This window comes from Ricinus communis, chromosome 6 (assembly GCF_019578655.1).
Source record: "Ricinus communis isolate WT05 ecotype wild-type chromosome 6, ASM1957865v1, whole genome shotgun sequence".
Taxonomy (NCBI): domain Eukaryota; kingdom Viridiplantae; phylum Streptophyta; class Magnoliopsida; order Malpighiales; family Euphorbiaceae; genus Ricinus; species Ricinus communis.
This window is the reverse complement of record NC_063261.1, coordinates 28097026-28112478: the sequence shown is the minus strand read 5'-3', so window position 1 is coordinate 28112478 and position 15453 is coordinate 28097026. Positions and strand designations below refer to the sequence as shown.

At 36.2% G+C, this 15453-nt stretch overlaps 2 protein-coding genes and 1 pseudogene across 2 annotated transcripts; 1 reads left to right on the top strand and 2 right to left on the bottom strand.

Moving 5' to 3' along the window:
- Positions 1 to 245: 245 nt before the first annotated feature.
- Positions 246 to 4605, top strand: LOC8262696 (putative disease resistance RPP13-like protein 1). The gene is made up of 2 exons (XM_002526733.4): positions 246 to 4015; positions 4175 to 4605. Exons 1-2 carry the CDS (start codon positions 512 to 514, stop codon positions 4205 to 4207), a joined length of 3537 nt encoding a protein of 1178 aa, XP_002526779.2. The 5' UTR covers positions 246 to 511; the 3' UTR covers positions 4208 to 4605.
- Positions 4606 to 4773: 168 nt separating this feature from the next.
- LOC8262677 (probable pectate lyase 4) lies at positions 4774 to 8900 on the bottom strand. Its single transcript, XM_002526734.4, has 5 exons — positions 7762 to 8900; positions 6621 to 6972; positions 6313 to 6523; positions 6089 to 6157; positions 4774 to 5289 (listed from the first exon to the last, which is right to left on the bottom strand). Exons 1-5 carry the CDS (start codon positions 7886 to 7888, stop codon positions 5110 to 5112), a joined length of 939 nt encoding a protein of 312 aa, XP_002526780.1. The 5' UTR covers positions 7889 to 8900; the 3' UTR covers positions 4774 to 5109.
- LOC8262679 lies at positions 8383 to 8880 on the bottom strand (annotated as a pseudogene).
- Positions 8901 to 15453: the final 6553 nt, after the last annotated feature.

Sequence of the window (15453 nt, the reverse complement as noted above, 5' to 3'; positions counted from 1 at the left end):
TACTAAATATTAAATATAAAAAATTGATTATATTTAAATAAACATACATAATTATGCTAAATTAATAATTATTGAAATTGGCTTAATTAACATAGTTTTATCAGTAAAAGAAGGCTAATAAAATATATTAAATTGTTATTATAAATTAAAATTTATTATTCTAAAATTAATTTTATAAATCTGATTAAAAAATTCTTATATAAATAGAATTAAATGCATTATTATTTTAAAAAGAAAGAAAGAAAATGCTAAGCACTTTAACAAGTCAAGTCAACGACACAAGTCCAAAGCATTAAACTATCGAATGCGAAAGAGAAGGAAAAGAAAGAACATTGTTTGAATCAGATGAAAGAAACAACATTTTTTAATCGGATGAGATTTCAATCTTTTCTCTACATTTTCCTTGTTCTTGATTCCTGATTCTTGTTCTTGTTCTGTTGTTTTTTTGTTTAATATTCTCTTTATTGGTCTGATCTTACAAGTATACCCTTCTTTGCAAGAGGAGGAATCCATGGCTGATGCAGGGATAGGAGGAGCATTTCTATCTTCTTTCCTTGATGTGTTATTTGATAGAGTAGCTTCTCGTGAGTTTATAGATTTCATCAAGGGAAGAAAGATCAGCGACGCCCTCCGCAGGAGGTTCAATACGATGAAGTTGTGCGTTGACGGAGTGCTGGATGATGCAGAAGAGATGCAGATCACCAAGTTAGCTGTGAAAAAGTGGCTTGATGAGCTTAAAGATGCTTTCTATGATGCCGATGACTTGCTTGACGAGATTGCTTATAAGGCTTTTCGATCGAAGATGGAATCCAGATCTGGAATAGATAAGGTAAAGAGCTTTGTATCTTCTCGTAACCCATTTAAAAAGGGGATGGAGGTTAGGTTAAATGAGATACTTGAGAGACTTGAAGATTTAGTGGACAAAAAGGGTGCCCTTGGTCTTAGAGAACGTATAGGACGGAGGCCATATAAGATACCCACTACTTCTGTTGTGGATGAATCTGGTGTATATGGTAGAGATAATGATAAAGAAGCCATAATTAAGATGTTGTGCAATGAGGGAAATGGGAATGAGCTTGCTGTGATTCCCATTGTGGGGATGGGTGGGATCGGTAAGACAACTCTTGCTCAACTTGTTTACAATGACCAAAGAGTGAAAGAATGGTTTGAAGTCAGAGCATGGGTCTCTGTTCCTGATCCTGAAGAACTTGATGTTTTCAGAGTAACAAGAGATGTTCTTAAGGAGATTACCTCAGAGACCTGTGATACCAAGACTCCAAACCAGCTTCAAAACGAGCTAAAGGAAAGATTGAAGGGGAGACGATTCTTGCTTGTTTTAGATGATGTTTGGAATGACAGGCATTCAGAATGGGAACTTTTGCAGGCACCTCTTAAGTCTGGGGCTCGGGGAAGCAGGATTGTTATTACAACACGTATTCACACTGTGGCATCAAAGATTGGTACTGTTCCAACCTATCATCTGGATGTATTAACTGATGCGGATTGTTGGTCCTTATTTGCAAAACATGCATTTGATTATGGAAATTCTAGCATATATGCCGGTTTGGAAGAAATCGGCAAAGAAATAGTGAGAAAGTGCGGACGTTTACCTTTAGCTGCAAAAGCACTTGGGGCACTTTTACGCACCAAGAAAGAGGTCAAGGAATGGGAGAAGATATTGAAGAGCAGTTTGTGGAATTCATCGGATGACAACATTCTTCCAGCTTTAAGATTGAGCTACCATGATCTTCCATCACATCTAAAAAGATGCTTCTCTTATTGTGCAATATTTCCAAAAGATTATGAGTTTGAAAAGGAGGAGTTGATCCTTTTGTGGATGGCTGAAGGCTTCTTAGTTCATTCGAGTCCAGATAAGGAGATGGAAGAAGTAGGTGACGAATACTTTGATGATCTTGTATCCAGGTCATTATTTGAACGAGGGAGTGGCAGTCGTTCAAGCTTCATTATGCATGATCTAATAAATGACTTGGCTAAATTCGTATCTGGAGAATTTTGCTTTAGGCTAGAGGGTGACAAATCATGCAGGATTACAAATAGGACTCGGCACTTTTCATATGTGAGAACAGAAAATGACACTGGAAAGAAATTTGAGGGTATATATGGAGCCCAGTTCTTGCGCACATTCATACTTATGGAGTGGTCATGCATTGATAGTAAGGTAATGCATAAATTATTGTCCAACTTCAGGAAATTGCGAGTGTTATCTCTATCTCAGTATCGTAGTGTAGCTGAGATGCCAGAGTCAATTGGCTACTTGAAGCATTTACGGTATCTAGATCTCTCTACAGCATCAATAAAAGAGTTGCCTGAAAATGTGAGTATTTTGTACAATTTGCAAACATTAATCTTGCATGACTGTACATACCTTGCTGTGTTGCCTGATTCAATTGGAAAATTGGAGCATTTACGCTACTTGGATCTCTCTGGAACATCAATCGAAAGGTTGCCAGAATCCATCAGCAAATTGTGCAGTTTGCGAACATTAATCTTGCATCAGTGCAAAGATCTCATTGAGTTGCCAACCAGTATGGCACAGTTAACCAACTTGCGAAATCTTGATATCAGAGAAACAAAGTTGCAAGAGATGCCACCAGACATTGGAGAGTTAAAAAATCTCGAAATATTAACTAATTTCATTGTGAGAAGACAAGGTGGATCTAACATTAATGAGTTGGGCGAGCTTCAGCATCTACGAGAAAAACTCTGTATTTGGAATCTTGAAGAGATTGTGGAAGTTGAAGATGCTTCAGGAGCTGATTTGAAGGGTAAGAGGCACCTTAAGGAGTTGGAGTTGACTTGGCACAGTGATACTGATGATTCAGCACGTGATAGAGGTGTCCTTGAGCAATTACATCCCCATGCAAATTTGGAATGTCTTTCTATTGTTGGTTATGGAGGTGATGCATTTCCACTTTGGGTAGGAGCTTCTTCTTTCTCAAGTATAGTGTCCATGAAGCTCAGTGGATGTAAAAACTGTTCCACTCTACCACCACTTGGGCAATTAGCATCTCTAAAAGACCTTTCAATCACAAAATTTGGTGGAATCATGGTTGTTGGTCCTGAGTTCTATGGAAGTTGCACGTCCATGCAGAGTCCATTTGGATCCCTCAGAATCTTGAAGTTTGAAAAGATGCCACAATGGCATGAATGGATTTCTTTCAGAAATGAAGATGGAAGTAGAGCTTTCCCACTCCTCCAAGAGCTTTACATCAGAGAATGCCCCAGCCTAACTACAGCCTTGCCTAGTGACCTTCCTTCTTTAACAGTACTTGAGATTGAAGGATGCCTGCAGCTTGTAGCTTCACTTCCAAGAGCTCCAGCCATCATTAAAATGAAGTTAAAAGATGACTCTCGTCATGTTTTGTTAAAGAAATTGCCTTCTGGGCTGCACAGCCTCATAGTTGACGGATTCTACTCTTTAGATTCCGTATTAGGCCGAATGGGTAGGCCTTTTGCTACTTTGGAAGAAATTGAAATCAGAAACCATGTTTCACTCAAGTGCTTCCCATTAGACTCGTTTCCAATGTTAAAGAGCCTTCGCTTCACGAGATGTCCTATTCTTGAATCTCTTTCTGCAGCCGAGTCAACTAATGTGAATCACACATTGCTCAATTGTTTGGAGATTAGGGAGTGTCCTAATTTAGTATCTTTCCTTAAAGGAAGATTTCCTGCTCATTTGGCCAAGCTCTTATTACTTGGTTGCTCAAATGTGGTATCCTTTCCTGAGCAGACACTACTGCCTTCGACTCTGAACTCTCTTAAAATCTGGGATTTTCAGAACCTGGAATATCTGAACTACAGTGGACTTCAACATCTAACTTCTCTGAAAGAATTGGAGATTTGTAACTGTCCCAAGCTCCAATCCATGCCAAAAGAGGGCCTCCCTTCATCACTTTCTTCTCTGTCTGTCAGTTTATGTCCTCTGCTGGAACAAAGGTGTCAAAGAGAAAGAGGGGAGGATTGGATCAGGATTTCTCACATCCCCCATTTAAATGTTAGTTTCCAGAAGGTTTGAGGGAAATATGCTAAACAAATCGCTTGATCTATTCATCCAATTCTCTGAGAAGTGATACAAAAAAATTCTTTTGATCAGTTAATAACAATGTTGCTGTAAGATTTGTTGTGTTTTCTTATGATTATTTTTATGTTATAGGATTTGAAAGGCACTTGGAGAAGGGAGTCATAGCTCCATCACAAAACCAAAAACTTCTTGCTGAACCATTGCTAGCATTTAGCTGCAGCAACAGCCCTAGCTTTGGTACTGTGGAATCCAGCAACCAAGCACTGTCTGGTTTCCACAGCAACAGCAGCCACCTGCCAGCTAGGCAGTTGTGGATAAGAGCCTGATTGGGGTGGAGTAGGCAGTTTGACATGAGTGCAAAAGTAGGTTTGATTGAGATAGTGAGATGAGCAATGGCAGATCTATGTACTTCAATCAATGAAGCATGTGTATCAACAATGTCTTCCAATTTTCTTCAGTTTCAGGATGATTTTGAAGTTAAGATTTTCTTTTGCGTCACAACAATATCCCATGGCTTTACTTTCTGGAAATATTATTGCCCTAATACATCAAGTTGTTCTATACGTACTAGTGCATTTTTGACACTGCATTAATTTGTTTATAGCGTCCATTATCCTAGTGCTGCTGGATTATGACTAAGGTAAGGAGATGCACCTCCCCGTGGGCGGCATTGATAGATAAGCAACTGTTGACCGATATTAACTCATTCTAGACCTACTGAAATAATACTGTTTGCATAAAAAACTTTTGCTTATTTTATAAATTTGTGCTGTACAAACTCAAAGAAAATATCAGTTCTCAAAAATTTTCATACATTCCTGATTAGCTATGGAATGGCTTATAAATACTTACTTGCTCCATGAACCAAAAGAAGCTTTATAAGCAATGTTGCTGTTAGCTTGATAAGGCAAGAATGGGCAGTCAAATGGTGCTGCCAAAAGACATTTATCACGATTTTGCAATCCCAATTTCTCTTCCTTATTGCCAAGGTTCAAATGTAGTGTACAGGACTGAAGTTAAACCATCGTATCTTCTGGTCTAGGAATTGCTTGCCAACCTGCGCAGATTCAGATAACTTCTTTCAAGGAATCTGAGGGAGCTTCCATTGTCCATGTTTGATAATATTCACTTGGGTGGAACACGCATTCTTCACCATTGCCAGTTAAGAAGCATGGTTGAGCTCCATTAAGGAATGCATCTCCTTCAGATCTTACTAAGCCAGACTTGGTCTCTTCCTTGTCTGCTGCCTATGAAACCATTTGTACAGATTATGTCAGTCTCAAAAAGAAATAGTTACTTGAAATGGAAAATAATATAATATACACAGCTAAAGTATTTATTTCGACATATATATTGAGTTATTCTTTTCTAGTTTACAGCAGATGACTGCGAACCATTTTGAGGTCATATAGCATTAAAGTTCATCTACTGGAGTAAAATGTGCTTTGGAATTATATATAAACACATTATATGCAACAATTAATTGATTGGTAGAGAATATGGCTGATGGTGCAAGTATATGCAGTATACCATACTACAGAACCCTGTAGAATATGGTAGCCGTAAATTTAAGAATATGCAACTGCTAATCTAAGAAAGCTATTAAGAACTGCAGACAACAACCTGATAGTAATGTCCAGCATTGGTTAAATACTGATACATAATTCTAGAATATAAGTTTGGAATTAGGTTATCAAGTGACAATGCCACTTAATACTTCATAATATGGTTCCTAGAGATCATAATTCATTCTGAAATTATCAGATGTCTTTAAAATATCCAACTTAAACTAAGCCCTGATCCTAAAATACTTGAAGCTAACTTTGTGAATTTTTATTTGTTCCACCCTGGTCATTCAATTCCATATTCTCCTTCAATATTCCTTCGTGTAATGATCATTATTTTAAGTTTATGTCCTTGTCTAGATCAGTTTTTTACTCTGTACATCACATCTTCATTCTTCTTCAAAAAATTCTTCTATTATGGATAATCACAGTGCAATCAGAATTCAAAATTCAGCTCTAAAGTAAATTTCAAGAGCAGTACCTTCTCTGTATAATATTCAAAGGTTTTTTTCTTCTCTCCTGCTTCATATATATTGCATTGAGAATAAATCTGATTAAAAATAAGATAATCACAAGAAACAGAGATGTTAGAAGCATTGATACTTTTAGACTATGAACTTGAGATATCATATGCTGCAGATATTCTGGAGGTAGAACCATATGCTTAACGATAAAATTAACAGAAAGAAGTCTTCTTTCTTTTACCTGGGATTCAACACTTGCACAAACAGCATAGATTCCCCAATTTCTTGTGTAATTATTGTACAGATGAACTTTTCCAAATCTAAGACGGGGATGCCTTTGCCGCGTTCCATCAAAGAAACAATGATGAATGGTCACCCGGATGCATCTGTCGCCAACATGAGAGGGGTCTGCTCCAATAAGCATTGTCTTATCATGCTGAGTGAAGAAACATCTTGCACAAAAAGAAAACAGAAATCATCATTTACACATAATTATAGGCCTCATACCATAATAATAAGGAAAAAAAAAAGAAGAAGATAAAAACTCACCTAGAAACAGTAATATCGGTGCTTTGTCTTGTGATATCAATAAGTCCATCATCATAGTCACGGAGGCTGCAGCGATCTATCCAAATGTGCTTAGAATTTGGTTTTATCTGAATGCCATCAACATCATGTCCTCTTCCACTTTCAAACTCAAGATTGCAGATGATAATATGCTCACATTCTTTTAGTCTTAAGCCCTTGCCAGTGAACTTTATTCTTTGGCCTCTACCATCTATTGTCTTATAAGACGATACACTCAAGTATGAGTTAAGATGAATAGTACCTGAAACCTCAAAAACAATCCATAGTGGTTCTCTTCTCCTGCAACCATCACGGAGTGATCCAGGGCCATCATCTAAGTACCAAAAACAGAAGCACTATAGATCACTATAAGAACCTGATGCACTAAATAAAGACCCAAAAAGAAAGCAAAAAAGAACGTATCCTTGTTTGGAATAAAGCATGTGCAAGATTTCAACTCACTTATAGCCCGGCAAAATCATGCCATTTGTGGCATGGTTGATTACATTGCTTTCAAAACTTAACTTGTATTCTTTTAGTTGAAAGAATTGAAATCTAGCTACTATATGACCTTTCAAATTTTCAGATTTGACTAAATAGAATTCAGTTGAATTGGTTTCCAACATCTTTAGACTTTCGAAACATTACCAAAATAGAAAAGTTTGCTAAACCACCTTATGATGTACACAATTCACAAGCATCCTAAATCAATCTTGAATAAAGAAGGCTAACACCTAACAAATTAAGTATGGAACAACTGTATTTTTCAGTAAATCCCCAATTCTCTCCCAGATTAGAGACAAAAACACCTCATTGATCGGATAGAAATGAGAAACATCTAACAAGAGCACAATAATATCACATAAACAGAAGTACAATAAAGGGCAATTGCTAAACAAATAAATAAATAAGAGAAACAATTGAATAAAATGACCAACAGTAAGCTAAAAATACATAAATGGATCACAAAGATGGAGAAATTGTCTCATATCACATAAACAGATTTTTCACTATATAAGAGTGCTAAAACAAAAGCGTAATCATTCATAGAAAAAGAAAAATAATATATAAAGATGAAACATAAAACATGGAAAAAAAAAAGATCGAAAATAAAATATTATACCAGCCAGAGTGGTGACAGAATAAACCGGACCATGTAACCCACCAATGGCCAACCGACCAAACCCCTCGGCTCTGCCGGCCATTGCTCGAATGGTGAAGTCAACATCGGCGTACGGAAGCGAGGCCATGATCGTTTATCTTCGAGTTGAGACTTGAGGGTGAGATCAGAATTCAAGAATTTCTTGTGCGTGCATGAAAGGGTAAATTGACTCCTTAGTACCAATTCTTACCACTTACTTACAATTGGTACCAAATCTTCGACTTATTATTTTGGTACCACTTTTATTATTTATGTCTCATCCGATCCGATGGTACCCAACAGCTTATGTGGCAGCCGGTTGTGCGAGTAAGCATGCCAACAATGTTCCACGTTGATTTTGTTCTTTATAAAAAATTATCAAAAATTTTAAAAACACACAAAAGGAAAAAAGAAAAACCCTCAAATGGTGAGAATGCGGTGATGGTAGTGGTCGGAATCATGGCCGCTGAGAAGTGATGGTGAGGGTTTGGGGTTTGAAAGGAGAGGGGTGAGATCATGTGGATGGGGATTGTTATTTTTATACATATGCAATGAAGATTTTTGTTTTTTTTCCATTTTTTTATAATATATAATAATATGAACTTTTTCTAATCTAAAATCTAAGTCTAATTTTATTCACCAAGTCCAGCAAAATAAAGTAAAACAAAACAAAAAACAAAAAGAACTGAAGACCAAACTCAAAAGAAGAACAAGATGAGAGTAATGAATTGGCATAAATTATACACTCTAATCAAAGAGAGAGAATCCAATATCATCATCACTCTCCTCAGCTGGCTCTTCTTTCTTGTTTTCCTCAGTAGCAGGTGCTTCAACTACAGCTGCTGAGCCTCCTGGTGGAGCTGCTCCACCACCACCACCACCACCACCACCACCGATGATCACTTAAAAAATTACAAAAGAAGGGATAATGTAAGAAAAAGAGGACTGAACGCCAACGGAGGAGTCAGAGGAGGCAGTGAGATTGATGAGCTTCCTCTGGAGCTCGAAGGGCACAACAGCAGAGGCCTAAAAGTCACCAGAGAGCTGCTTGGCTGACCAATCGCCATCTGATTGTCGGCAGACAAATGTGTAAACTCCCATTGTTGGCTATTTTGTTTTTGTTATTTCAGTGAACCTAACACGGGAAGAAAAAGGACCATATGAAATGAAGATTTGATGAGAAGCATGTGTAAATTAAAATGTGATTGTGATTTTTATGATTTTCTTGGTTGTGTTTTTAATGTTTTTAGAATTTTTGATGAAGAACCCAGTCAGCATGTGATATGGAATACTGTTGGTATGCTTACTTGGACAATTGGCTGCCACATAAGCTGTACCAAGAAAACTACAACTTTAACAACTTCAACACGACCATCACAATCACGCGTACAAAAAAGAAAAAAAAAAATTATAGCAATTATAGAAATATTTTTAATTAACACAAGTGGCTACCAACAAAACCACAATAACCACACTTTAATAGCGAATCCATCACACCACCACTACAACCACAATAATTAACAATTTCTACTTCTATAAACTAAAAGCAGAAAATCTTAGCTCTTAATCAATCACCAAACCATCTTATTAAAGCAAATAAACTAATCAATACAAATCAACTTGTAATTGGAGTTCATACAATGGATCAAACGTCTTGTGATTCTTTTAAAATGAGACATTGAACAAATTATTTGAAATCAGGACTAAGAGAAAAGGAGATAAGAATACGGATTTTGTAAATGAGTAATTTGATTGATTATGATGAAATTATTGACATTGGGATATAGACAATGCTTTTCTTTACCTAGTGATTTCATATTCTGTTCAACTGGGCTGTAACTTTTCTTTTCTTTATCTAATGAGTTTATGAAGCTAAAATTTGTACATGCAATGGATCAATCGAATGGAAACATAAATAATAAATGGGAGATAATTTGAATGCAGAGATAGCCAAGATCTTTAAAAAAGGGAGCTAAGTAGTAAGGAAACGAAAGAGAGATTATGACTCAGTTTCTAACTCAGAGACTAGAGAGAGAGAGAAAGAAAAAAGAGAGTGCAACTACTGCTAATTCATTATTTTATTTTTTTAAAACCGCTTATGTGTTAATAATTTACCCGAACTGTTTATAATTTTACACGTTTCGATAATTAAGGACCTAAACATTATAAAATAATATTGTAAGGGTATGATTGTTAGTATTATTAGGTTATATTTGTCTATAAATGGAGTTCGTATCATTTAGTATTCAAGCCTAGTCTCTTTAATGAATTTGATTTTATATGTTTTATATATATATAGAAGAGGAAGCCCTAAGCTCAAGGGTTGGGAATTTTCAGATAATAAGTTTTCAGCAATGCATACACTTTCAAGAATCAAAACACAAACCTTAAATACTATGCATTTCTATCCTATTTTTGATTCAACCTCCTCCTCATCACCTGAGACTCGAGGATCTGTATAATACGACAACCTGAGGGTTTTAAAGCATCCACATATCATCTTTTCCTTCTCTTCCGATTTTTCTTGTTCTCTTTGTTAGAAACATGTTAGGATTTTGTGGTTTCTTTCTATGATTTTTTTTAATGTTATATGTGTTAGAATTAGATTTCTTGCATGATTTATATGTTTTTATGATATGCATGTTTTCTGGGTTTTTAAACGGATAACTTCTATATTCTTGGATTTTGGAACTGATAACTTTTATGTTCTTGAATTTTGAATATGATAATATGTATATGTAGGGTTTTGAATATATTATAATATGATTTTATTAAATTTTGAATCTGATTAGTTAATGTGTAGGTGAGCATAATTGATTTATATTTTTGTGTAATTGAATTAGATTTTAGGGTTATATAATTGAAATTCGGTGTCCGTCTTAAAGTGTGATATTTACCTGTTGTCTGTTATACTTTTTAGAGTTTGTATTATTTTTAGGTTTTCTAGTTAAATTTCATATTTTTTATGCTTCTTATTTTATTTTACATGTTTTGATCAATTTTCCATCTTCTATGCATGTGAAATTGGTTCCTAGGTGCGAGAAACTGAAGGAAAAATAGCATAAAGACCATCTGAAGCCCCACAACTGATCGGCTTTAGCTCTATGCCTTAAGCTGATCGACTTTGCACATCTTAGCCCTTGATTTTTGGATTTTTAATGTATTTTGGTGATTTCATATTCTATTCTTAGTTTTTTTAGGTATTTTCCTTGTATTTTCAGTTGTAGGAAGGGTTATAATAACTAGATCTAATTTCTTGCACCTTTTATTTTTGCTTTATACTTGATATATACCAAATAACTATAAAGTGATTGCTTAATTAAAATTTGAACATAGACCCTAGGTTAAAATTGGACCTAACATAAAAATTATAGTCCATTAGATTAATCAGATGGTAATTGGGCTAAGCCTAAAATCAATATATACATAGTAGGCTTTTCCATGCTTTAATTATAATTAATTGAGTCATATTAGGTTTAGGATCACATAACTGGGCCTTTACATTAAAAGTAGTCCATCTAGGCTTAAAGGCTTTAAATTAAAACATAACTTATAAATTGGGTTAGACTAGGAAAAATCTTATACATAATAAATTAGTAAAATAGGATAATTAAATCTGGGTTGAGCTTAATAAAATAGGCTAGAATTAGGTGGACCTCACATACTGTAGTGCTTGATGTATAGAAATATAATTGTTGCATTTATAGGGAATAGCCCGTTAAACAATAAAATTAAAAACAAAAATATATAAATAAGAAAGTTGGCTTCCGGATCTATCTCTAGATGTGGCGAAGCTTCCTTATGGAATCGAGAAACGCCACTCAATTAGAAAAGTATCTTAGAGAATTACCCTGGTGGCGACTCCTATCTTCGTGCTAGTCTCTATGACTAGTTAGCGTGTTACTATTAGGTTGAAAAGCCTTGCAGTGCCGTAGTCACTAAAGACACTTGGGTGTACGCCTGAAACTGCTGCCCATAAGAATCAAGGCAGGTGAAGTCCTCAAAAACTAAAGTAGGCGAAGTCCTCAAAATTAAATAGGCATGGTCCCTACATCAAATCTAATTTTCTACATCAGTTCGAGATTATGGAGCGTGGCTTCTACAGCTCATTATCAATATATTCTTTTAACGTATCATTGATATTTATTCTCTGTCTCAATTTTTTTAAAGTTCATTTACATAAATCTCGACAAACCAGAAAGCAGCTGTCAGCACCCATTTTCTATATTAAGATATCTAGAGAATTACGGAAAATTCTATAATGAAAGTTATTGCCTTTATTGAGTCTTGGAAGGTTGAGGATAGATGAATCCAAGCTAGAGTTGAGAATAATTAAAGCAAAATTACTTTTCTAGAATCAATTTGGACCAATTGGCAAGAAAAATTAAGTTTGAGAGCTAAAATGGACATTTTTACAAGTTTAGGGATTAAATTGTCAAATTTTTTATAACTTTTTATCCCTTAAGCAAATTGGCTCTGTGTACAACTAAATCGATTATACACAAACCTAATTTGCATAGCATAGAGCCAAATCGGCTCTACACAGTGTTGACTGGCTTATTTCCCTATTTCGATGCCGTTTTATATATATTTTGACTTAAAAATGCTAAAATTAATAAAAGAAGGTTCTAGAAAGAATATTTAGTATGATTAATGGATTTTATTGATAATTATTTGAATTTAATTGAATTTTAAATGGATTTTCATTTAACTTAATCTCTGATAAAATCAAGGGATTTAATTAATTATTGATATTTATCTAATACATCTAGGGTATCTTAAAAACCTACCTTTATAAATAGAAAAGAATGACTTAGGTTTAGGGCTAGCTACATTAATTATTTGGTAACTCTTTCTCCTATTGTTTGCTTAACTTAGAATGTATGCTTGCACGCTGTGTAGAAGCTAACCTTGTGCTGAATTGGGAAAAGTGTCATTTTATGGTGAGAGATGTATTGTGCTAGGGCATAAGATTTCACATGTAGGGATGGAGGTAGATAGAGCTAAAGTAGAGATCATTGCTAAGTTGCCACCCCCTAGCTTGGTTAAGGCTGTTAGGAGTTTTCTTGGTCATGCAAGTTTTTATAGAAGGTTCATTAAGGACTTTTCTAAGATTGCTAGACCTTTGACTCAGTTGCTTGTAAAAGATGTTCCATTTGTATTTTCTGATGACTGTTTGCACGCTTTTGAGTTACTTAAGTAGAAGCTAACTAGATCCCTATCATGGTTTCGCCTAATTGAGGGTTGCCTTTTGAGCTAATGTGTGATGCTAGTGATTTTGTAGTTGGGGCTGTTTTAGGATAGAGGCTTGACAATAAGTTCTAACCAATCTATTATACTAGCAAGACTTTTACAGATGCCCAAGAGCATTATACCACTACTGAGAGGGAGTTACTTGCTATCGTATACGCTTTCAACAAGTTTCGCTCGTACTTGGTGCTACCCAAGACCGTGGTCTACACGAATCATTTGGCGTTGGGGTTCTTGTTTGGGAAGCATGATGCTAATTCGAGACTCATTCATTGGATTTTGCTTTTGCAGGAATTCGACATTGAGATCAAAGATAAGAACGGTGCGGAGAACTTGGCCGTAGATCACCTTTCGAAGATTGGAGAACCCGAGCCTAGATGCACTTGATAAAAGGGCATTTTTCGAATGAGTACTTGTGTTCTATTCAGGTATTTTTGGATATCCCTTGGTTTTCGATTTTGCAAATTACTTGGTTGTAAAGGTCCTACCAAAGAATATATGATATTTCAGCAAAAGAAAAAATTCTTTGTTGTTTTGAAGTACTATATTTGGGAATATCCTTTTTTATTTTGAGTTTGTGCAGACCAGGTGATTTGGTGATGCGTGTATTGGGAGAAAATCCTCTAGATTTTGAGGCATTGCCATGAAGGACTGACGGAAGGTCATCAAGCAGCTAACCATACTACTAGAAAGGTTCTTGATGCTAGCTTCTATTAGCTGACCATCTTTCGGGATGTTAGAGCATTCATGCAGGTTTGTGATGCATGCTGGAGGTCAAGTAACATCTCTACTCATGATGAGATGCCCCAAACGAGCATTCAAGCGGTTGAGATTTTTGATGTTTGTGGTATTGACTTCATGGGGCCTTTTCCTTCTTCTTTTGGCAATAAATATATCCTTGTTGCTGTTGAGTATTTCTCTAAGTGGTCGAAAGTGCAAGCTTTCCCTACTGATGATGCTAGAGTCGTTATTAAGTTCCTTAAGTAATTATTTACTAGGTTTGGTATACCTAGGGCACTAATTAGTGATAGAGGGACTCATTTGTGTAATGCTCAACTGGAGAGAGTACTTTAGTAATGTGAAGTGACCCATAGGTTTTTTACACCCTATTACCTATAGACTGGTGGGCAAGTAGAGGTTATTAATAGGGGTTTGAAATGTATCTTAGAGAAAACCGTGGGGGTGAGTAGGAAGGATTGGACGAATAAGTTAGATGATGCACTTTGGGCATTTAGGACAGCCTATCATGCTACTACAGGTTTTACACCTTATAGGCTTGTGTATGGGAAAGCTTGACATTTACCTGTTTAGTTAGAGCATAGAGCCCTTTGGGCCTTGAGAACTTGCAATTTTGATGTTGATTCTGTAGGTAGATAGAGATAGTGGCAGCTCAATAAGTTGGATGAGTGGCGCCAGCAAGCTTATGGAAACTCATTCATCTACAAGGAGTGGACTAAGAAGTGGCACGACAAGCGGCTGAGTGGCTCCAAGGAGTTTCAAGTTAGAGACTGAGTTTTACTCTATAATTCATGTCTTCATTTGTTCCTAGGGAAGCTCAAGAGTTGTTGGTCAGGACCGTTCGTGATCCAGCAGGTGTTCCTATATGGCACGGTCGAGTTGCATCATCCTGAGAAGGGAGATTTCAAGGTGAATGGCCATCGCTTGAAGTATTATCATGGAGACTCGTTTGAGGTTGAGGAGCGGGTCAATATGGTTTTGTTCCAGCGAGAATGACCTTCTGCATGAGTCCAGCTACACGACTCGGTCAAAAGAAGTGCTATTGGGAGGCATTCCCAAGCTTATCCTTTGCAATTCTATATTTTTTAGCATTCTACTATTTTCTTCTTCTTTTGTAATTTTCTACTTAGCTTGTTTTACATTTTGTTGGTTTTAAACTTATGTCTTTTCTTTTTTATGTGGTTTTGGTTGAAAATTACTTGGTTGTGTAGGTTATTAAGTTATACAGGTGTTAGTGCACAAAACGGAGTGAAAGCATATTTCTGGGCATCAACACGGGCTTGGCACGGTTTCTAACACGGCCCGTGCTTAATTTCCTAAGGCATGTTGGTTGTGAAAAATGATACTACACGATTTTCGAGAGTAACACGGTATCCAAAACAACCCGTGCTTGATTGCTCAAGGCTTGCTAGGTTTAAAAAATGGAGCTACATAGTTCCCGAGAGTAACACGATTTCCAACACAGCTCGTGTCAAAACCATGTTAATTATAAGGCGTTCGCAGACACGGTCTGATTAGAGAGCACAACTTGGGCATGGCCATGTTGGGAACAGGCCCGTGTTGGCGGAGAATGACTATATATACGCAAGATGAACACGGGCGTATCGCGACCGTTTCAGAGAAAATCTTTCCAACTTTTCCATTTTTCGAGTATTCTCTTACGTTTTTCACTATTTGTGCATTTTT

Coding starts and splice junctions, on each gene's coding strand:
- LOC8262696 (XM_002526733.4), top strand. CDS start 512: ATGGCTGATGCAGGGATAGGAGGAGCATTTCTATCTTCTTTCCTTGAT. Junction 4,016..4,174: donor CTCACATCCCCCATTTAAAT/GTTAGTTTCCAG, acceptor TTTATGTTATAG/GATTTGAAAGGCACTTGGAG.
- LOC8262677 (XM_002526734.4), bottom strand. CDS start 7,888: ATGGCCTCGCTTCCGTACGCCGATGTTGACTTCACCATTCGAGCAATG. Junction 6,973..7,761: donor TTCTGTCACCACTCTGGCTG/GTATAATATTTT, acceptor TTTGGTACTTAG/ATGATGGCCCTGGATCACTC. Junction 6,524..6,620: donor ACCGATATTACTGTTTCTAG/GTGAGTTTTTAT, acceptor TTTTTGTGCAAG/ATGTTTCTTCACTCAGCATG.